General features: G+C 36.6%; 1 protein-coding gene across 4 annotated transcripts in view; it reads right to left on the bottom strand.

The window, feature by feature from the left end:
* Positions 1–24,329, bottom strand: part of CSMD3 (CUB and Sushi multiple domains 3) — a 613,333-nt gene that overhangs the window by 380,138 nt on the left and 208,866 nt on the right. For all 4 annotated transcript variants that reach the window (XM_042035930.1, XM_042035929.1, XM_042035928.1 and 1 more), the window contains exon 6: positions 12,731–12,843. In XM_042035930.1, coding sequence (XP_041891864.1) covers positions 12,731–12,843 — 113 coding nt within the window. The remainder of the gene's footprint in view (positions 1–12,730; positions 12,844–24,329) is intronic.

A 24,329-nucleotide genomic window follows, 5' to 3' on the forward strand; every position in this document is an offset into this window, starting at 1 on the left:
TCAATATCCCTCTTCCCTTTTGAATTTGAGACAGCCTGATTTAATTTGAATATATGTCCTTCAAGTCAAAGATTCTCTTCACAAATATTTTCATATATCATAGTGTACCAAGGCAGTACTATAAACTAAACCAGCATTATCTAAGCAATTCAGCTAGCTTTGTGAGAAGTGGAAGGGTTAGTGTTACCTAGCTTCCAACTGCCCTGGATTAGGGCTCAAAAGACCTGGTGCCCTATTCCACTGGTAACATTCTGGTAACTTTGGGTAAATCACTATAAAGTATGTGCCTCAACTCTGACATCCAAAAGAGATCTAATAAATATTTCCAATGGTGATTCATACCTTTACCGTCTGTGTATCTCGCCTCCTCCCACAGATATATTTATTTTTTGAACTGCAGGTTACGACACAGATCAATCACTTTCAATCAGAAACACATGGATATGTGTTTGCTACCTTTGCTTTCTCTGAACTTTCTTCAACTTTGCTCTATTCTTTGGAAATACTGAGAGGCCAGAGCAACAGCTGGAGTCAAGGTGAAGGTTGATTTATACAGCAGCATGTTTTCCGCGCTGTCCTCTATTCTTTCCCTAATATTTAGGTTGAAAAGCACTAAGGTGTGCTTTTTAAGCATTCTAAGTATGGACCTGAGGACTGTGGAGTGCTCTTAGTATACTGACTAAATTAGAGCATAAGAGCTCGCTGATATTACTGACAATATAAATGAACAACAGATCTCATAATTTTATTTCCAATCTTTTTTGCCTCAGTCTTCACTGGCACACACCCCTCATGTGGACGGACTTCAAGACAGGGACTGGAAGACCAAAGTCCCTTACACTGTCAGAGAAGTTCAGGTTCATGACCTCCAGAACATAAAGAAGTCTATGGGACCTGATGAGCTGCGTCCCAGAGTCCTGAGGGAATTTGCTGATGTAATTGCCAAGCCACTGTCCATGATACTTGAAAAGTCATGGCAGTCAGGCAAAGTCCCACGTGACTGGAAAAGGGGAAACATTTCACCTATCTTTAGAAAGGGTAGAAAGGAGGATTCTGGGAACTATGAACTTGTCAGCATCACCTCTGTGCCTGGGAAAACCATCGAACTGAATCCTCCTAGAAGCTGTGCTAAGCCACATGGATGACAGGGAGGTGATTTGGAGCAGTAGCACAGCTTCACCAAGGGCAAGTCCTCTCTAATCAACCTAGTGGTGGACCAACTGCATCAATCAACAAAGGGCCACATATGTCATCTATTTGGACTTATGCAAAGCCTTGGATGGGATCCTTCACAACACCCCTCTGTCTAAAGTGAAGAGAAATGGATTCTATGGGTGAACTGTTCAATGGATGACAAATTGCTTGGACAGTTGTGTCCAGAGGGTAATGGTCAATAGTTTAGTGTTCTGACAGACATTGTGGAAAGGTGGTTTCCCTCGGGGGTCCATATTGGGATCAGTATTATTTAGCGTCTTCATCAATGATATAAACTGAGGCATTGAATGCACCCTCAGCCAGTTTGAAGACTGCAAGAAGCAAAGTGCTGTGGCTGACACATCAGAGGGATAGGATACCATTCATAGAGACCTGGACAAGCCTGAGGAATGGCCTATGAGAAGGTCATTAAATTGAACAAGGCCAAGTGCAAGGTGCTGTACCTGGCTCAGGGCAACCCCTGGCATCAATACAGCCTGGAAGATGAATGGATTGAGAGCAGCCCTGCCAAGGACCTGGCGGTGTTGATGCATGAGAGACTGGACATGACCCAACAATGTGCTCTTGCAGCCCTGAAGGCCAGTTGTATCCAGGGCTGCATCAAAAGCAGTGTGGGCAGCAGGGCCAGGGAGGCAATTTTGCTCCTCTTCTCCGCCCTTGTGAGATCCCATCTGGAGTGCTGAGTCCAGATCTGGAGGCGTCAACACAGGAAGAACATAGACCTGTTACAGAAGGTCCAGAGCAGGGCCGTGAAGATAAATGGATGGAGCACCTCTCCTATGCAGGAAAGCTGAGAGAATTCAGACTGTTCAGCCTGGGAAAGAAATTTGTCCTGGCTGACTGTTCAATCCAACTAGCACAGACTAGATTCCAACCGGGGTATGTATCATACAAGAAGTCAGAATTATTCAAGAGAATCCCTCCAGGTTCAATCTCCTTATTACTGCCCATCTTGTCAGCTAAATCCTTCTCTCACAATCCCTCGCTCTCCACTCTAACTACTTTACTTTCCTCTCTGTGTTTCTTCTACATATTCAGAAAATTTCATTCAATGTTCATATTGACTGGATCCAGACCAAAAAAAAAATGCATTTTGACATCTATAAAACAAAGCAAGTAAGTACATTAGAAAGAAACACACAATACAACATATATCAATGCTAGAAACACTTCAGTATTCACACTGCTATTCTACGTTTGCTCTGACAATTTTCAGACAGACTTTGAAGGTTTGAACACCATGGTTCTCAGGGCACTTTTATGAAGTTTTCTTTTAAATATGAATGGTACTGAAATTTCCCATAATAAAGATCTAAAGAAATTACATAACTGAGAATCTCTTTGGTACTAATTAGTGATTTTGCACATTAACAAATTCCACAGAATAATATTCCCTAGTATGCAAGGTGTATTGCCTCAGCTGCATTTAAGTGAAAACCTTTTGTTGAACAGAGATATATTTTTAATCATTTCCTGGTGCTTGTGAATGGGGAAAAAAAATAATTCTTTCAGCTTTCTCATACTGCTACTGATACAGTACACAAATAAAGCAATCAATGTTTTAAAGTATAAAGAGATCCATTCACTGGAACTAAAGTGAAGAAAGTGTAACTGGGAATTAAAAAGGTAGTTCAGAAAATTTAATATTTCTTACTTGAAGAATCATTAGAAGATTAACTTTTCATTAAATAGACTTGACTCCTTATTTACTGGGGGATACTTTGCAAAAGGTATTTTTACTTCTCAAATTAGATAATCTTGGACTTAATTTTAAAGAGTAATGCCAAACGTCCCGAACCTTATCTATACTGGGAATGAGTAAAAACGGTATCATCTCATTTAACACTAAGAAATAACTTCTGACACAACATCTTGCATGGGTCACTTGCATATTCATATTCCAAAGCAGAATTTTGGATTTATTTTTTCTATTATAAAAATAGTAACTTTCCTATCTTTGGGCAGGAGGTTATCCAGCATGTTATTCAGTCTTCATGCATATGGTGTGGTTAGTTTTTACAAATAATAGACCAGGGAGAAACATTTAAAGACCACAGCAGCTGTATTTCACATATTTTATGCCTGAACATATACCTAGCCAGTTCATAAAATTAACGTTAAAATTAAAATTAAATAACTACTCTGCGTTTATAACCTCAAGGCCATGAGGATATGCTTTCTCTCACAAATGCAAGTGTTCTCAGTAACTAAATAATGAACAATTCCCAATTTCGGTTAAAGAGAATAAAGATAGACAGAAAGAAAATATATTTCTGCATAATAATTTATGCAGGTTGATTAGAAAGTACATGGGAAAATTTGAGTGTGAGGGTAGACAAAAAATGCCATATTTAGTTACTTCATTATCTAGTTCTCTTCCTCTGCCTGTTGTTTTCTTACCAAAATTATTTCTTTCCTTGTGTTTTCTAATGGTAGAAAATCACCCCTCTGAAATGTAAAATTACCTCCTAGAACTAAAAAAAAGTCTAAAATGCTGAGTGAGGGAAGAGGGAGAGAAGGAAATGGGAATAAATCTTCCAGCAGAAATAAATCCAATGCATCTGATGTCAGTGACTCTATTAGTTTTAACATTTAAAATCTACTTTCTAAAGTTAGACCACATCAGGTTTGTTTCCTTTAATGTACAGTAAACTTTATAATGGTCAAAACTATTAATAATCTAACTTGAATGGCTAATTGCATTCAATTATTGTGAAAGGATTTTCACAGCAGTAAAATATAAATAATTTAATAAAAAAGCCCAAGTATATTATGAGAACATTTCCATGTCAACAATTTTCCAAGAGGAAACAAAATGTTCCAACATTTAATCTTAATACCACTAAATATTCTGAATGTGAACAAGTGTTTTATTCCAGGTCTTTCTTTCAGTTGTTTTGTCATTCTGACATGAACAGATTGTCATATTAAGAACAGATTAACATATTAAGCTGTTTGGTAGCTATGAAGCATACAGATGTGTAGGTTAACAAATTAATGATTTGACCTTATCAAAATGAAGTATTTTGAAGGTCCTATACACTCTAGAGTTTATGTACTATTAATAGAAGATTTCAACTGCCATAGAAAATTTATTTTCCTAGTTAATTTTCCTTGAATTTTGGTGGATTTTCTTAGATGAAATATTTTCAGTAGATGTATAAAATATATATATACATACAGAGAGAGATATGCATTAATATAGGTAAAAATCCAAATATAAATATTATATACATTTTATATATTTATTTAAAAATTTATTAATATATTGAAATAGGTATATATATATACATATACATGTGTATATATATGTATATATATGTGTATATATATAAATAGGATCACTAAAACCACACTGAGGTTTAAATAATTCTTTTCCCTTCCAGAAACCAGGACTCTTCACATTGCCTATGGATTTTGTAGTTTCAATATAATATTTTCCTAGATTTTTAGAGTTGTTTGAAATCTTTTATTTCATTTCAGTTTATAAATTCCTGAACTTTCAACAAAAGTTACCCAAGTAAAGAAAATGCTTTCTAAGCATTACCTAAATTTAAATAAAGAGTAATTCACTATTTTTTTTCTATCTTCTGCAGAGGAGTTGGAATTACTTACAGTCAGTAGTACATAAAATATTATCATTTGCTCTTTTGTAAACAATAAAGAGGAGTATGTAGAGTAGTAACTGAAACAAAGATATTAAAATTTTTGAATGTCCCTAAAATATCAGTGGTTTTCCTTTATGGTAAATTGAAATTAAGAAGATGCATCCATTAAATCATTAAAATGGAAAGGACTCTTTACTGCATCAGTTAACACTTGTTCCAGAAGTAAGTAACCATCTATCAAATTAAACATTAGCACAGACTATCATGTCTTAATATTTAACGTTAGTTCTACTGACTTTTTTAAAATGAAATATGATCTAACTCGAAATAAAAAAGTTGAATTAAAATTTTAAAATTAGATCTCTCTGGATCCATACACAGTATCAGAACTAACTGCCAATAGTTGTGTTATTAAAACCTATCATTGTGAGAATTCTAAAAATAAGTTGTTTAAATTTGGGGATGGTCAACAAAATGCAACATTTTTTCTCCTCTACAACTTGACTACAACAAAATCAATGTCATTCTGTGCACTGTAATTGTGTGGGTGTATAGTTGTGAATAAAAGACATCTGAAGGGTAAAAGGTGAAAAATAATGTGTTTAGAAAATATATCTCAGTATGAGATAAAGTGTAGCTGACAGACCCAGGAGTATGAGAATCCACTAAAAACATTTACTAATGTGACAATGTATGAAATTTAAGCTCTTGTTATGCCTGGAGGTGAATAAAAAAAACAAACTTCTGAGAAACTCTGGTAATTTCAGTCTATGAAGAGAGGATTCCTCTCTCCTCTCTCCACTGCAGAATCAGGTAGCCATCTGGGCTGTTTTGACAAAATAAGTTCAAGGTCTTAAAAGTCACAGATTCACAACTCTGATAACTAAGTATCTGTCTTAAAAAAAAAAAAAAGTAAAAATCTGTCATCTGTCAAATATAATATCAGTGAAAGCAGCAACTTATTTTCACTGGCCTAAGCAGAAAATACATCCCTTTTCTAAGTAGCAGACCTCTATAAATGTGACTCAAGTGATGAGTACCTTTCTTTCTCCTACGGAATCTCAAGCCCTTGAATATTCTGGTATTAAAAAACCATTTCAGTAAGTGAGTAGTAAATGTAAACTGAGATTAATATCTACATCAGTGTGTCTGTAATTGTACTGTGCATACAAACTATTACAATAAATGGAAATCTAGTCATTGTAGTCAGTGGAATGTAGTGTTTTAATTAATTTTAAAGCACACATCTAAGACAGGATATAACAGGTGCCTATATGCTGTTTCTTCCTTCCTGTCTTTCAGTTTCTATGCCGGAATTGCATGGTGTCCTGGTTTTTGCTAGGATAGAGTGAATTTTCTTCTTAATTGCTGTTATAGTGCCATGTTTTGGATTTAGGATGAGAATAACACACTGATGTTTTAGTTCTTGCTGAGCAGGGCTCACCATGAGTCAAGGACTTTTCAGCTTCTCATGCTGCTCTGACAGCAATGAGGCTGAGGGTGCACAAGAAGCTGAAAACGAGCACAGCTGGGAGAGCTGACCCCAACTGGCCAAAGGACTATTCCATACCATATGACATCATGCCAAACGGGATGAGGGAACTTGTCTGGGAGGTGCTCAGGGACTGGAAGGAAATTGGCTGGCAGGTGGTGAGTTGCTTTGTGCATCACTAGTTTTGTATATTCTTTAGTCATTATTACTACTTTCCCATCCTCTTCTGTCCTGTTAAATTGACTTTATCCCAATCCATGAGTTTTACCTTTTTTCTGATTCTCTCTACTGTCTCGCTGGGAGCAAATATCTGCATAGTGTTTAGGTGTCAGACATGCTAAACACACCATGTGATCTGTAAGTTTTAACTTGCCAACACCATGTAGATGTCTCTTCTACTCTAGAGCACCTCTACCCAACACCTACCATGTGGTCAGCTGAATCACTCTGCAACCCACACTGGCAGGATTAGCAAGGTATCGAGAAAGCTCAGTTACCCATACATAATTTGAGTTGCAGAAATTTTGTAACATCATAACATATGTCTTGGTAACACCTTGGTTTGTCTGCCAAAGAGCTTCTGCACTTCTGCCACAGAAATATCTTGGGTACCCTGGGTGATTTCAGTGATCCATCAGTGCACAGATATACAGGTACAGTGCTTCACAGCTCTCCAGCTTTAATCTGTATATAGACACCTATAGATGTCTAAACAAAAATCTTACCTATGTCTCTGTTACAACTGCTGGTCTTTCAGCACTAGTACAGTATACTGTTTGTTGCAATAGCTTTTGAAATAAGGAATGAATGACAAAATCAGATTTAATTTTCAAATGTTGTGAAAAAGTGATAGACAGTTTTCCCCTTCTCGCAAGTCTAGCCATGATGTTGTAAGGCAGCTTAGTACTATTGCTCTTTACCCAATTGGCAATTGCTTTACATTCTGTCTGAAAGCAAAGCAAACTAAAAAATTTAAGAAAAGATAACTCCATAAATAATTTATGAATGAAGATACATTTCTATTCATAAAAAAAGTGACAGAAGGAAAAACAAAGTAACAATAGAAAATCAAGCAGAGCAAGAAGAAATTTTCAGTATCTTTTTCTTCATATTTCATCCCACATTCAAGGTTCTCACATTTATCCAACCTCAGCTCCACATAGTTGGTTGTCAAGTATGAAGGAGACTAACTATTTGCATATGAGCAGGACAACTAAATTTTATTCTATCTTGAAAAGTTCATGGATATATTTCATAGCTTCATCTGTATTTTCGTATAAGCAAAGATTGTTAATGGATGGCAAATGTGTTTGTGCACTCAGTTTACATATTTGATACTATTTTGCTCAAAGTGGAAACATGAGTTTGCACATGTCTTAAACAGAGGTAAACAAACGGGAAGGAAACAAAATCAGTTAAGAAATGGATTTCGCAAGTGAAATGAATAGAAATTGTAGGGCTACTGTTGAAACCTTCCAGGGCTTTAAGGGAGGATGAAGGTAGAGAGTGAGAGGAAAAGGATGCTGAATCTAAAAAGAAAAGTTATAGATGCTTAAAGTAATGCCTATCAGAAAATGAAGATTTTTTTCTTTTTCTGAAAGCCTTTTCTGAATCTGGGTTTGCTTGATATAAAGAAGATTGAAGTTTGTGTATGCCATTCAGTAAGACCAGATGCTGGGAAGCTAACTTAACCCCTCTGTCCACTTAGATAATATTATAGATTCATACATAAATGATAAGAGTACAAAAAGTAACCAACAGAAAGCAGCAACCAAAAGGAACTGCAAATGGAAGGAGTATAAAAGCACAACTAATTTTAGAAACAGGAAAAGAGGATTACTGGTGCCAAGGAAGGAGCTGCTTCAAAAAGATCCAAAGAAGCTTTTGTTCTACTTCAGCCAACAGTTTCTGATTCAAAGGGAGTTTCAACAAAGCAACAAGAAGAGAAAACATCAAGACAAGGAACTCTCAGTGAATAGAAAGAAGTGCTGAAACACAGATGACCAGGCAAGCAAGAGTAAGTGGGTTATGACACCACAACCTAGGTAGGGAAACATTTTGATTCTCCTCTAATTGAAATTTCTTATTGAAATTTCTCTTCTAATCACATTGGTTATTGTTTACCAATGTCTTTTAAATATTGTATAAATTAATACCTTTCATTAATAAAATTGCCTATTAAAGAAAGTAATACACATAACTCACATGACTATGTACTGAGAGAAACTGAGATCTTTCCACAGTTTCATCTACCTCAGCAGATTTCATTTTTTCTGTATAAGCCAATTAAAAAAATTTTTAAATGCTTTAAAGTTCTTTGCCTGTTTGCAAGGTCTTAAACAGAAAATTAGGAAAATATGTTTAATTACATTAAAAGTCTGTTTACAAAAAATTACATAATACCCTAGGTTTTCTATTTTTTTGTTGCTGTGGGGTTTTTTTTTCCATATGCAACTGTATTTTGATTTTCCAGTGCATCACTTTTATTCTTTTCAAATGTCTAGGCCAAAATAGCTTTAGGTATTACACTGAAGCTCGGCCATGCGAGGCTGCCTTATGAAAAAGAATCTTAAAACCCAGTTTTCATAAAATCAAGAGAACAGAAGGGAATAAGACTATAATTAGTATAAAGGCCAGGGATTTGGTAGCAGAGGGGTGTAGGGCTGAACATGTGACCTCTGCCTTCAGGAGGCATTGAGCTGTCCCATGCTAGTCACAACTGGCCACATCTGGCTCCAAAATGGACCCACCACAGGACAAAACAGAGTCCATCAGTAGAATTTGTGACAACTCTATGAAGATGTATATAAGATAAGGCAATAAACACTGAGGGAAATGAACAAGTTCAGAGAATGAGTGCTCCATTCCAGAGCTAGTAATACCCTCAAAGGGATTGGAATCCATGGGTAACCCACACTGGAGCAGGTTCTTCCACTAAGAGGCTATGGCCCATGGTCAATGTACATCAAGGCAGAAGAAATGAGTAAGAGGGAAGAAATGGCAGAGGAAAAGAGTGAGAAATGAGGAGTAGCAGAAATTAACTCTTACACTTTGACCTGAACCTCCTGCACTGGCTATCTCACCAAAGAGACAAAGGGTAATCTGTAGTGGAATAGAGGAAGGGGAAGTATTTGGAATGAAGATAAGCTGTCCAAAGAGGAGAGTAAATAAGGACATTTTGTCCAGGAGAGTAGCTGATGAGTGATTTGCCACATCTTTATTTCAACCATGAAACTTTTCACTCTTGTTCTTCCTATTTTCTGCCCTGTTGTACTGTGAGGATGGAGTGAATGGGTGGTGGTGAGAGGGCTTCATTTCTACTCAGGGTTAAACCATCACCCAAATACACTGGCACAAAATGCACATTTGTGCAAACAAAATCAGTAAGCCAAGGGAGTGATTAGCTGAAAAGTGCCACACAATGACAGACTAAAATTATGCAGTATTCTGAAGTTCAGAATTTGGAGTCCAGGTCCTTCAAAATATGTAACAATGGGCTAAAGAAAATAAAACTAGAGGAAGTACTAAGAAATTAATAATTCTGGTCGTAGTGGTACTATGTAGCAAATATTATGTTTCAAAGAGGAAACTCAGAAAGAAGCTACAGACAATCTACATTAATTAAGCAGGGGAAGGAGCAAGATTTTAACACAGTTATTACTATGTAGCACTCTGATAATACAAGCTATTGAAAGAATTAACAGATGCCCTCTCAAAAGTAATGCAGAAATAAACTCTTGAAAAGAAAAACAAGCACTTGTACTACATGGCTTTCTGCAACACTTTTAAAATATTTATTCAGTTATCTGGTTTTCAGAAAACTCATGTCAGAACATCAGTGAAATTAAAGTTTGAAAATTGTCATTACAAAAAGGCTTAATGTTATCTCTAACTGAAAAAGAATAAGGTTACATGTGGATGCTAAAAGGCAGGAGCAGAGGAATTTTCCTGTGAAACTTTTCTTTCTCATGAGAGAGCAGTTAGAGAAATCCAGCTTCTCACAGCTTCTCTGTGAAAGCTTTTGTTCTCATGCGAACTGGATGGACAACAGTTCAAGAGAATATAAACCATTTCTACACCTGCAAGTTGTTTTGAGAACTGTGAAAATTATTTTCCTTCTCTAAGAATAATATTTGGAAATGGGTGTCTTACTGCTCGATCTATCACCTTGAGAGGTGGTGGGCCAATAGGCCAATCATGTAATTTCTCTTTTGCAAACCATGCTATAAAAGGTATGGGTGATTAAACAAGGTCGCATCGGCCATATCATCTGACCTGGATTCATGTCGTGATTTTGCCATTCTCTGGGGATAACAGCGACAGTTACAGTTCTCAAAAAACTGAAAAATTTGTGTCATATATTTTTGTTTATTTTCTAAATGTATGAAAGGATTTTAATATATCCCATCCATAGAAGTGTTCATGGCAGGGTTTGAGCAACCTGGTCTAGTGGAAGGTTCCCTGCTCATGGCACAGAGGGTGGAACTAGATGATCTTTAAGGTCCCTTTCAACCTAAACCATTCTACAATTCTATAATATTTATTTAATTTCTTCATGCTCTCTCCTTTAGTCTACCATTAACCTACCAGAAGCTACTCATCCCTTATTATCTGACCATGTATTTTTACTATTTTTCTACTATCAAGGTTATTTTTTATTGATCATATAGGCTTGAGTATGCACATTTAATTCCTTTACATGCTGAATTTTTTTACTCCCTACATTTATTTTAGAGTTGCAGAAGACATTTTCTTCATTTTAAGTATGGTGGGTTACTGTAGCATTTGACAGCTTAGTGTTGAGTACACTTTAACATACCTTCAGCAATACACCATTAAAAATTAAATGAGCAAACAAATATAGTAAAAACCCCATTACTTAGTCACTACATTATTAGGCAGTAAAGAAAACTAGAAGACACACAGCATATTCAAATCTCCTACACCTACCAACTCACATATTTTATGTGTCCTGCACAAAACATATTTTTGAAAGTAAACATAAGCCTGTTCCCTTTCATTAGATATTACCTCACATTTTTGGCAGAAATGCATGTATGTGTACCATGAGACATGGTTTGTTCTTCTTTTCTCACTAGTTCAAAAGAAACAGTTCAATACTCCAAATTACTTCACTTAAACCACCAAAATAGTTATCACATGGTTTCTCAAATGTGGGGTAGATTCAATAGAGAGAAGTCCTACTTTCTATCTTTTTAACAGTTCCATAAGCTAGCAGCTTCCTATTAAAGAGTGTGGTTTATCATATGTGGTATGAAAAATATCATGCAAAAAATGAGTCAGTGCTTTTTATAAATCATTATAGCAGCCCTGAAGCTACAGTAAGAAATTTTCTTTCATGTAAATTCACTCAGAATACACATTCAAGAACACCTATAAACTCAGGAAGTCCAAATCAAGATATACATTACTTGCTGAAAATAGTAATCAATTTTTTCTGTTCTTGTATGGAATATGCTATCTGAGGCATTTTACAACACAGAGTTGTAAAATTTGCTGTTATCAAAGATCAACTTAAAAACATTAGTCATAGGCTTTTCTTAATTGCAATTTTTACATTACTTGACTAATTTTATCAGATTCTACAAAATTTTATGTAAGTAATCTCTTCCTATGCTAAATTTTCTATAAGAAACTGCAAAAGAAATTCCTGAATTAAATCTTGATAGGAATGCCATGATTAGTTTTTTCATCAGATAAATGGAAAAAGCACAAAACACAAAAAAGGATTACTGTTCCCTGAAGATCCATTGATACACTGTGGATATTGAAAAATATTATTTACAGTATTACCATACACTAATGACATTCAGATTTCATTGGCACTTCATCATCAGAAGGACCTTGTTCCAAACAGTGACATTCCCAAAATTATGCTTCAGATGCTTTTACTCTTACTCAAAATAAATGCTTGCTCATAAAAACAGTGTGTAAGAATCTTTCTGGTTAATTAAACCCTTAATAACGCAAAGCCTTCCAAAACATAGTAAAAAGTAAAAGAGATTAAATGCTACATTAGTAAACAGAAACTTACTCACTGCTTTACAAACATGACTAATACAACTATAGATTCAATTCCATAATTTAATGATAAAGACATTATTTCTGTTACTGTTAACCAGTATCTTTCAGAATATTAGGATCTGTGCTAAGTACTTGCGCAGGTTCAAGTAAAGCAGATATCTCCTGCAATTTTTTTTGGTAACTGAATTTAGATACACTAGATAATACGCTGCCCATAATCTAATGTACTGTAATTTGATATAGCAAGTTGAAAAACAGGCTATACTTATAAGGGCTTTTTTTAAGTGGCCCTTCCCTTTTCCTACAACTTCAGGCCCTATTTTTCCTAGCAAATACAGCCACAACTAATAATGTATTTCTTTAAATGTACCTTGGTAGTGAGCACTAAATCCACGGTATCGGTGATTGCTGTCTGTTACAAAATGTAGTCTGAGCCAGTTTTTGTTGCTTATAACTGGAGGAGGTATATTCATTCCAGAGAGCCTGAATTAAAACAGATAAATAAAAAAATATTAATAAAAGATTTCAAAATTATCAGGAAAACTTTTATATTCAACATAACGTTCACTGACATGCCCTCTGTGGGGCTTTTTATTTATCAATTAGTAGCGTTCTAACAAGCATGAACAGACAAAATTGTACACTATGCCTGACCAAGTGATGGGATACAAATCAGTGCTAAGCTAGAAACTACACAATCATGTTATTGGTCAGGCACAGCACTGTCAGGATGGAAGTACATGGTACTCAGGATAGAAAGAATTTGTGTCTATACAGGTCAGATAACGGGCTATACAGAACATTGCTCTGGGCACCAGGGAAAGTTTTGTACCCTGTGACTTTCACATTCAAGATATGGAAGAAGAGAGCTTAGATAATGCAAACTACTATCTAAAATGATAAAACAGACATCTACTTTTCAAGAGTAAGTAATTTTCTATATTCAGGGTATAAAGAAGAAAGAAATATTCCATCACTTGTGTGCATTTGAAATTTAGTTATTAGATGTACAAGAAGAGTAGGGAATTCTAGTGGATTGACCCCAGCTAGCAGCGAAGCACCACACAGCTGCTCTCTCCCTCCCTTCCCTGCCCCCAGCAATCGTAAGGGGAAAGAACAGGAAGAGCAAAAGCAAGAAAGACTCTTCAAAAGACAGTTTAATAAGTGAAGAGTTGAGAAAAAAGGAAGTGATACAAAAGCAATCATTCACCATATTCCACAAATGGATCAATCAAAATGGTCTCCAAGCAATGATTAGCAGCTGTCTTTCAGCCCCTCTAATTTTTTTATTGCTTACCATTAGTTACGTGGTATGAAATATCCTTTTGGTCAATCTGGGTTTGTTGTCTAGTTTTTTTTCCTTCCCAGTATCCTGCCTATGCCTGGTCTACTCACTGTGGGGACAGAGGAGGGGGAAAATAAAGTCTTGATGCTGTGCAAGAACGGCTCAGAAGTACCCAATATATAGTTGAGTTATCAACTCCAGTTTAATCACAAATCCAAACTACAGCACCTTATGGGCTTCTATGAAAAAACTAACTACGAGCCATTAGACCCAGTATACAAAATTACCTGGATTTTTTATTGTTTTGGTTTTTTGTTTGGTTTTTAGCATCAGGATATTGCTCCAATTATAGTAGTCTTTCATCTTGACTTGCTCATTAAGGAAGTCTGAATTTAAGTTCTTTTTTTGTTTGGGGGTTTTTGTGGGGGTTTTCTTTTTTTATTTTATTTTTAGATGAGATGCCATGTTATAAAGAAGGTGAATAAAGTTTAGATAGAAAAATCTTCCATCAAGCCAATAATACAAGATCTATTTCTCACCAAAACCAGAAAGATAAGTCACATCTTCAGGATGTCAACATACCATTTAGTCCTTCCATTTAGTTATAAAAAGAACTCTTCCTGTAGTTAAAATAAAATACTAGCCAACAACTGTGCCATTTTATGTTCAGACATCAAAGATTCCTATTTTATTTTGAGAAAAACTCTATTCATAATAAATCAAGTAATTCTGAAGTGAATTTTTTAAGTGGAATAAAACCCCAAACCTTACTTAAATAAATAACTAATAAGCTTGTATAGGTACCATTCTGTGAGGAAGACTTCTGAAATAACAGTTTAGAGGTAGTGTTCTTTTCATCTTTTCCCACCCACTCTACCTCAAAACAAAACATGTTTAAGACCACTTTCCAAATTTCTGAAACTGTACTAGCACCCTTGTTCCCTCAGGCACTTATATAAATGACAAAAGGCTCGACTGACACCACAGTCTATTAAAACTCCTTTAAATACTTGCAAAAGAATGTTTTTATACTGTGGAAACACATTAGTTATCCAATTCATTTCGGTTGAATGACACATAGAATCTAAATTTTTTAAGCTTATGAAATTGACTTCAAATCCTAGATCCAAGCAATCCTGATGATGAATTTAAACAAAAAAACCCAAGCAAACAAACAAAAAAACCCCCAGTGCTATTAGATTGCAATAGGATGTGGTGAATGCTCTGTACCGATTAAAGTCAGAACTGATCTAGAATATGTATAAAATGTAAGAGGCAGAAGTCTACACCTTTCAATTAGAAAACATCAAATATTTCTGCATTTTCATGATGAATTTTAGAATGAAACACACTTCCTAACAGCCATAAAGTGGCTTTAGTTGCTACAAATTTCTTGTTGCAAATGTAAGAAGTATACTTTAATTTGAGGCTTGTTTTCTGGAAGGTAGAGGTTTGGGTATCCTTTTTGGCACAGCTATTTCTCTGTACAATAATATTACCTAATGATGCAAGAGAAAATAGTTCTTTTGTTTAAATTCTCACTCTATAAATAATTGTTAGGCAATACAGAGAGAGAGGCAACAACCTTTCACTGCTTGCATATTTTAGAATAAACATTTTACTGGAAGATGTCTTACTAAACAATTGTAATAAAATAAGGCTGTAAAACACATTTCTTAACACCTATTTTGACTCATATATATTATGCCTATAAGAAGGTTTCTCTTTAATAATCACAAAACCATGTGAAAAATAAATTGCGAGTTTATTTTCCGAGGCATGAGAAAATGTCACCCTAGACATTTAAATAAGCTCACAGTAAAAGAATAATTTTGTTTCTAAAATAGCTAAAAATCTATTTTACCTGTCAAATCAGGTATTTATTAACACATCTATCCTTAGATCTATGCTAACCTCTAATTAAATTCACAATTTCTACAATCTGATTTTTTACAGTTCATTGTTTCTATGGCATTCTCCCCAGAAGGTAGATTTGTTAGTGGACAAAATTTATTCTGTTGATATAACTGCCCCTTTTCTAATGTCAGTTTATCTTCTCAGCAAATTATAAAGCTGTTCACCATTACAGTGACCCACTGGCAGCCCAACCTACTTCTGTGTCAGCTGCTATTCCAAGCATAGTTATGCTGCATCATCTACAATATTTTCCTAAAATTCAAAGTAAAACACTCTATCTTCTATAAAGGAAATGCAGCTGTCTCATGTTCTTTTATATTTCAGAAGATGTAGCTCCCTCTCAAGCTGCACAGAATCCTGCATAGTAAATTTCAGTCAACAGAGAGTAGGCTTCCCTTCTGCAGCTGTCTTTCATAAACTCTAAAAAATGTTCATGGAGAATCTTGGCTGTGAACCAGAGATTTAAAATATCTTACCATTATGTGTAGTCAACAGCATTGACTTTTACCTACTGCAAAATGTATTTGAAAAAAGAAGCGCTTACTGAAACAATGCACATTTGTTGCTAAACAAGGGATTTGTAGAAGTGTAAGACTGTGCATGTAGATATGCCAGTGAAATTCCCATCTATGCACTTTATTTGCTTTGTGTGTAAACCACAGTTTATGGAAGAAATAGGGTGTTGCAGCGGGGATTACTGCAACAAGCATATTTCAAACCAGGAGTCCCGTGGAAACGAAGTATATATGGACAGATTCGTGGTAGATGTTTAGAGATGTTTATTTCTCCAGCCGCATGGCCGGGGCTCTGCTCAGGAACTCCCCAGTCACGGGGCCCAAGGGTCCTTGGCCACACCAGGGAACACAAACCAACCAATGGGAAATGAGACTGAGCAGGGGCAGGGAAACCCCGTGTCTCCCCCCCAGGGCCCCTCTCCCAGGGCTCTATGGCAGGGGGAGGGACCCCAACAATAGGGGACTAACATTTTTGAGAATCAAAATTTCATTCTTCTTGCACTTCATTACAACAGCATGCCTCCTTTCCCTTCCTTTATACATTATTTAGGTAGTAATTAAAAAAAAAAAAAAAAATCTGCTTTAGGCTAATTCTGATCCAGTGAAGTCAATTATTATTTCATTTGCCCTCAAAATTCTAACACATAATTGCCACCTTAAGTGGTGGAATTCAGGTTTGGTGTGTTTTCTTTTTTTAATATCATAGTGCACGTCCTCTATTTCTTCCAGAGAAGGAACACTATACATTTACTTTGATACTTGAAATGTACAGTCAGATAGCTATAATCTTGACAAGTACTTTAAACATTCCTGTCTTGTTCATGTACCAAACCAACTTTAATTTCTAAAAATCATCTAAAACTACAGTTCTTACAAACATATTATCACTGATTGTCACAATTGTCAATACACTGATTATTATGATGTAATGCAGGCCTTAATTTAGGCATTCAGTATGTCCAAATATATTCCAAACAGATAAAACGTTTTGCTTTTTTTTTAAATAAACAGCAAAGTTTTTTCCTAAAACTTTTAAATTAAGCATATATTTTCTATGTTTCCTCACATGCTAGGAGATTCACAGAACTGGAATTAATAGGAAAAAAAAAAATTGAGGTTGCTACCACATCTATAAACAGTGCTGAAACCCACTGTAATACTACCAAAGCCTTAGGATAACAAAGACTTACATCTGAGCATGACTAAGTGCATACCTAGATCTCATTACTCATATACATGCACTACAAAATCCTAAGTGCTTGTTTTGATGCAAACTGCAGCTGTGTGGTTTCTTTCTCATTGGTATTATTTGCATGTTGAAATAAAACTACTGCATAAAAAAGCTTTGATTAAAAAAGGGCAAATTATCACACATTTTGATAAGGCCTATGCATGTTCATGTATGAGCTACTGGGGCTTAATACTTACACAGCATAATACACTACAAAGGAGAGTAGCTCTGAAAAGAGAGGAAAGACATGCCCAAAAGAACAGTACCTGATCAATGACCTATCAGGTTTGATTAAATTTTTGTTAAATTAGGCAGTACTTGTATTAAATATAAATTTGAAGTATCAACCACTTGCAGATTATTGTGTCTCCTGTGTATACAACATATACACATTAGCAAAGATGTCTGGCATCCATTCCTTTGTTCCCCATGACTGCCTCGATCCCATAAAGCAACAAATCCTGTAGCAAGCTTCATAATAAACCTCTTTTGCAAAGAATCCACCCCACAATGCAGATTAAAGGGCACAAGATTAAAACTCAAATCTCTCATTTAATAAATCCAGATCTGTTTAGAAACAACCAGTTGCACACTAGAGAAGCAAACCTGATGCTAACTGAATATTTAATACATTACTTGATTTGGAAGATCCTGAGGGATTTAATGATTAAGTTAACATATCCCCCCTGTTCCATTAACCCAGTTTGTATGATGTTTACAATGAAGTTCAGACACTAACCTAACTTCATCCTTTGGTCAAGCACTAAAAGAGTAAGTTGTAGGTACAAAAATGCTGCTAGCGAGGATATTCTTGCTATTTTCTAAGTCTGTGAGAGATTTTTCTCTCTCACAGAAGAGTTAGCAGGGAATGTAAACAACCAAGCCACCTGCAACCTTGGAAAGTCTTGTTTATGGTATAGTAGAAAAATATTTTGACAATGGATGTTTTAGGATTTTAGCCAATCACCCCCAAGGGGTGACTGGTCCTTTATCCAATTAGACTATGAAGAAAAAAGTCTATAAAAGAGTTTGTAAAATAATTAAATAAATCAATCTTGCTGCACAATTCCTGCCTGCTGGATTTCTCCTCCTCCTCCTCCCTATGGCTGCGGGACACGGTGATATACCGTAGGAACCAGGCCTGCGGCAATAGTAAGTATTTTGTATGACTAGGGATATCAATATTTTTTATGTTTCCAATTTCAGTGATGAGAGATTAATGGGTCTTAATGGCAGTCATTATAGATGTGAATGTCTGTTGCATGACAGCTTTGGGTACTGGTTTTTTTTTTTGTGGAAATGTTCTATCCAAATTATATTAAATCATTTTGAAGCAAGGATACTGCTCTGACCTATATTGTCAAAAAGCAAAAAAAAGCTCCACCAACTTCTTGTATTTCTTACAAAATCTGTTGCTCTCTGAGAACTCAAGATTTGAATTTTTTAAGATATCAAATAAATATTAAATGCTAATAGGCATTTTCAGTTATCTTTGGATAACAACAAAGGTCAACAAAATGGAAAATTGGCTGTAAATTTTGCTTCTGTGAAGCATTTCCAATATAAAGTAAGTATTTTAAGACATGTGGTTTCCCTAGAATTTTAATTGCATCTTACATTTATGCAGTATTAACATGTATAATACTGGTATATCTGTATTACAGAAAAAGACTAAATGAGACATCTCTGTGACAGAAGCTATAGAACTTTTATGTAAGTTGAGTTTTTCATTTAATTGTATGCATGAAACTCAAACTGCAGGTGGGTTGCCTCAGGGCTGCTCTTGTGTGTGCAGTCAGTACACTCAAGTCATTAATTCCCTGGATGATTAAGGAATTGTCCATTTTGTGAGATAACAGACTGGCTTCAGAAAAGAGACTAACTTGAAAGGTAATTACAATATCAAACTAAGCAGTTTTCTAGATGAGTCTTCAAATCATGAAAACAAGAAATAACACAGGAAGAGAAAGATTACCTTGGAAATAAAACAAGCATATAAATAAAGAAAACAAAAGAAGAGGATTGGGTTATTCTTCTTCATTGCCATAGTTCAATGTCCAGTCATAGGGAATGGCAGAACACATCATTCCAAGGAGAATTTTAAGGGTAATAATTCAGTCTTTAAAGAGAAAAGAAGAGAAAGTCTTCTCTTCCTAAAACAAGCGCCTTCTCAATGATAAATATTAATCAGAAAAGTAAAGGAAAAATGTCCAAAAGAAAAGTGTCTGAAATCTAACACTCTACTAGCAGTTTGAGGTTAATGTATAACCCAAGTTTTAAGTGGTTATGAAGTTAGCAAAAGACCTAATTCCTATGGTCAGTCCCTGCAATATTTATAGCAGGACTGAGCATTTTATGTATCTGAGAATGAGGACACTCAGAAATTTGAAACTATATTAATTGTGGTTTCCATATCTCAGAACTGCAGCCAAATGAACGACAAAAAGCTGGTTTTTGTTTTTAGAACATTAAATTATCACTCTTCAAATTTAACCTCATGAGCTATTTAGAACTAAACTAAGGGTTTAGGTTGAAACCTCACTGCAAACACTTATTTCTGATTTATAAAACAAAAAATGAAAACTTAAATAAGCGAGTGTTTGAGAAGAAGAGGAAAAAAAGTTCTACATTATTTAACCTTGAAAAAAATACTTGTTCTGTAAAGTACTTTAATAATATATTGATTAATTTTAAAGTTATTCATCTAGAGGGATAAAAATAATTCACCCTTTGACTCTTTTTGTCAAGTACATGATGATGTCTGAAAGACCAAAAAAAAGTGTTTTAAAAATATCAGTGTTGAAATATGTGGAAGCTTTGTCTTGCCTTTGCAATGCTGGAAAAAGTTCAATTCTGGAGTAAAGTAACTGTCATGTAAAGCAACTCTATGAGAAGCCTGTGTATGATCATTAAGGACTGAATAAAAGTCCAAGTGATGATTAATGAAAGTTTGTAGTACTGGACATACGAAATGTTGAAAAGTGCCAAGATTAAGAAATACTTTTTAACTTCAGAAGTTGATTGCACCCTATAAAGCCAGATGTTCCTATGTCAAAGTTTTCCAAATAATCTCTTGATTTGACAGAATAATAAAGTATGAGGAAAGGAGCCTTCTAAACCCACAACTGCTAGCCTATGACACATGTAGTCTTGTCTTTGTGACATAAGTAAATAACGTTGATGAACAGTGTTGTGTCCTGATTGCATGCAGGCCTACTACAAGCTGCTGATTTTCATATAAATGTCAGGGCCTTAGAAGGAGTAATTTTTCATAAATGTGATTCAAATACACACAAAGTGACCTCACACTTACAACTCAATTTCCCTGAGCAGGTCTTGGAAGGAATATAAATACATATTAACTTCACCTGGGCTGCACATGGTGGTTAACGCATAGACCTTTCTACCACACAAGCTGTGGCAAGTTGCACACACAGCTCCTTGATGTAATTGATGAGACCAAGCTCAGGGCAGTCAACAAAGAGCAGAGGCAGATGAGTCTTAATGCCCCACTGAGAAAATACAGGCCCAGCTGGTGCAGGCTGTGCAGTTTAGGCCTCCCACAAAGACACTGATCCTGCTGGCCCAGAAGCTATGATAAGGTGGACACCAATAGCTGTCCTAGGATGGTTTTTTCCTGCAAATGTTAAAGCAAACTGTCTCTTTCAAGAATCCCAAATCTGAGGGCCTTGGCTGGAGAGTGGAGGACCCTGGACAAGTATAAAGATGAATGTGATTATCTGAGCATTTCCCATGGAACCCTGCACACTTCTTCCCCTTACTTTAACAACTAATCTAAATAAAACTAAATTGAATACAACTTGTATTCATGGTTTAGTATAGTTTGGGTTTTTAGTAAAGAGGTAGTTTTTTAGTAAAGAGTGCTTCAGGCACGAAAGTCATTCTCTTGCAAAGAGGTGCTTACAGCTTCCTCTATGACCAAACAGAACCAATCAAATGGCTAGTTTGAATATTGGCAACTTTTTTAAGCCACTTAAGAAGCTTGGCACGCCTCTGTGATCCACATTTAAGAATGGACAAACCCCGGGAAAGCTCTCTTGCTTCCGGCTTTCGGACAGGTAACTGAGGAGTCGTGGCGTGGCCCAGCGGGGCCAGGCCGGGCCCTGCTCCGTGCAACCCGGCCGGGTCGGCCATGGCACATCTTGGCAGAAGATCTCAGCCACTTCTGCTCGCTGGACACCTGGCCCAGCCCCCTCAGTGCCGGCCAGTCCCCCCGCAGCCGTGCTTCATGCAAGCAGCCCTGCAGCGCAGCTCGGCCAGGCCAGCCCCCCACCCAGTGCAGCTGAAAATTCATCCGAGACCACTGCCCAGCAAAGATCATGTGACCAACAGTGAGAGGCGAATTCCAGCTGCAGGGCCCAGGTGAGATTAACGCTTTTAGTGCTATAAAATTCCTCCAGAGCAGATGAAGCCTGCAGACATCAATCCTCTCCCAAGTCAAAGGAGAAGGAAAGGTGAAGCCACATGAAGAAAACACCATAAAGACACCAAAGTCAGTGAAGAAGGAAGAGCTGAAACCCTGAGGGAGGAGAAAGAGGAGATGCTGCAAGTCTAGAAGCTGAAATTCTGTTGTAAAGCTATGGTGATGGACTTTGATACATCAGAGTACCCATTGTAATTTCATGAAAGCATGGGGGTGGAGCGTTCAAACTGCAATTGTGAGCAAAAGTACCTGTGCTGAAGTAAGCAAATGTTGAAGTAGCTGTGATATTGATGAGAAGCTTGAACAGAGAAAGATGAAAGTGATGAAGACCCTTGCTCCCAGGGGAGGAGGAGGACCTCTGTTTCTGGAGCTGAAGATGCTCCCGGAGATAGGTGAAGAGAACCTTTGCTTCTGAGCCGCTCAACCTTAAAATGGTACCCCAGTAGCTCAAGACTGGACCCTCGAAAACAGTTGTGGGGAAAGCTGTGAATCGAGGGAAGGGACTTTCACATGCGAGCAGAGAACCAACCCGTGCGGCTGTCTCGCTGTGACATTGAAGCCACGAGAGAACTGTTTCTTGTGGAGATGCCTCCATAGCATGAGCAAGAGAGACTCCTCTCCCTAAGTGAACTGAAAAAGATTATTATAGAGGTGGCATACTGACTGAAAAAATCTCTAGGGTTGTTTTTTTACATTGTCAGTGGGAGAAGGGAGAAAGGTGGTGGTAGGAGAGGTGTTCTGCAGGTTTAGTCTGACTTTTTTCTTCTTTCTTTTAGGTCTGTTAATAAACTTCTTTATATTCTTTTAAGTTTTGTGCCTGCTTTGCTTTCTCCTAATTCGTATCTCACAGAAGGAAAATAAGTAAGTAATGGATATTTTGAACCAAACCACTACACTTACCAATACTTCTTTGGGTAACAGTCAAGCTGAATAACTGGGACCATTACCTGTGAGAGGCTTATATAGTTTACCTCTCTTAAAATGTTGCCATATTCAGTTTCTGAACCAGCTGTTTTCTTTTCAATTCTATATAACAAATTGTTATACCTACAAGTATTGCCTGAATAGAGGAAGGAAGCTTGTTCTTGAGCCCTTCTGGTAAGTGTTATTAAATGAACCAAACTAAAAACTTAAAAATATTACACTTGCACTACAATTTGATGTTCTGTGATAGTACTTGTTACACACAAAATCTTGTTGGGACGCAAAAGAATAGCCCCATGTCAAAATTATTATGAGTCAAATTAATGCTTTAACAGACTAACAGTCTAAATAGTTACAAGTCTTATACTACCAGTAAATTCTTCAATTAAAGAAATTTTTCTAATATCTATCCCTTTTCTCTAGTGTTAAGTTCAAATTTTCAGTGTCCCTCAGCATCCTGAGGTCAGCACTTCATTCTTTCCCAAATAGAAAGGAAAAAAAATTATTGTGAGTCATTCTGCCCCTCTAGTATGCTCTGGTGAGGCCTCACCCAGAATACTGCATCCAGCTCTGGAGTGCCCAGCACAAGAGGGACATAAGCCTGTTGGAGTACAGAGGGGATCCATGAAAATGATTAGAGGGATGAGGAATGGCTGAGAGAATTGGGACTTCTCAGCCTGGAGAAGGAAAGACTCCCAGGTGACTTAACTGTGGCCTTTCAGTACCTGAGGGGAGCCTACAAAAAAGTTTGAAAGGAACTTTGACAAGGGCATGTAGGACAAGGAAAATGGTGTTAAACTAAAAGAGAGTGGGTTTAGATCAGATATTAGGAAGAAATTTTTTGCTGTAAGGATGGTGAAGCGGTGGACCATGTTGCCAGAAGCTGTGGATACCCCATCCCTGGGAGTGTTCATGGCCAGGCTGGATAGGGCTCCAAGTACCCTGGTCTAGAGGATGGTGTCCCTGCCCAGAGCAGAGGGGTTGGAACTAGATCATCTTTAGGGTCCTTCCAACCCACAACATTCTATAATTCTATGACCAGTATCCTGAGATTATCATGATACATCTCTCCTTCCTCAGTCTTGAATCATACTTGGGCTATCTGATGCTTCTTAAACAGAATCTTTTTTTTTCTCATTGGTTCCCAGCCTTCTCAAGACCCAATTAACACAGAGGCCCAATGTGTGTTGCACAGCAACTGCTTAGGGTTGTCAAACCTTTGGTATACATGATAGTCATATAGTCATTTGACCAGTAGACAAAGACAAGATAAAAACAGCTCAGGTCAAGACACTTCAGAAGAGTCCTAAGAGAATCCAGCTGTCAGATCAATACGTGGTGATACAAGGCCTGTGGCCGCTTCCCAGTAATCAGGCAAAAGTCATATTTACTGACTTATCCGTTGCTATCAGTATGGGCAGATTCACACTAAAGAAGCTTGGAGGCACTAGAAATAGGGAGCAAAGAGTACTTCTCCATGAAGCTATATCTCATTTAACTTCTTTCCCTAATCCTTAGTGTTTCATGTAACAAGTTAAAATGAAAACCTCATATAGGTATGCAGTAGTCAAACTGGTAAAAGACTCTAATTGTATTTTCTGTACTGCATGAAAGGAAATTGGCATGCAGCTCTGGATGGTGATAAAGTTTAAA

Source organism: Corvus kubaryi, unplaced genomic scaffold (assembly GCF_017639235.1).
Source record: "Corvus kubaryi isolate FWS band 111438036 unplaced genomic scaffold, C.kubaryi_AGA036_p1.0 37385, whole genome shotgun sequence".
Lineage (NCBI taxonomy): Eukaryota > Metazoa > Chordata > Aves > Passeriformes > Corvidae > Corvus > Corvus kubaryi.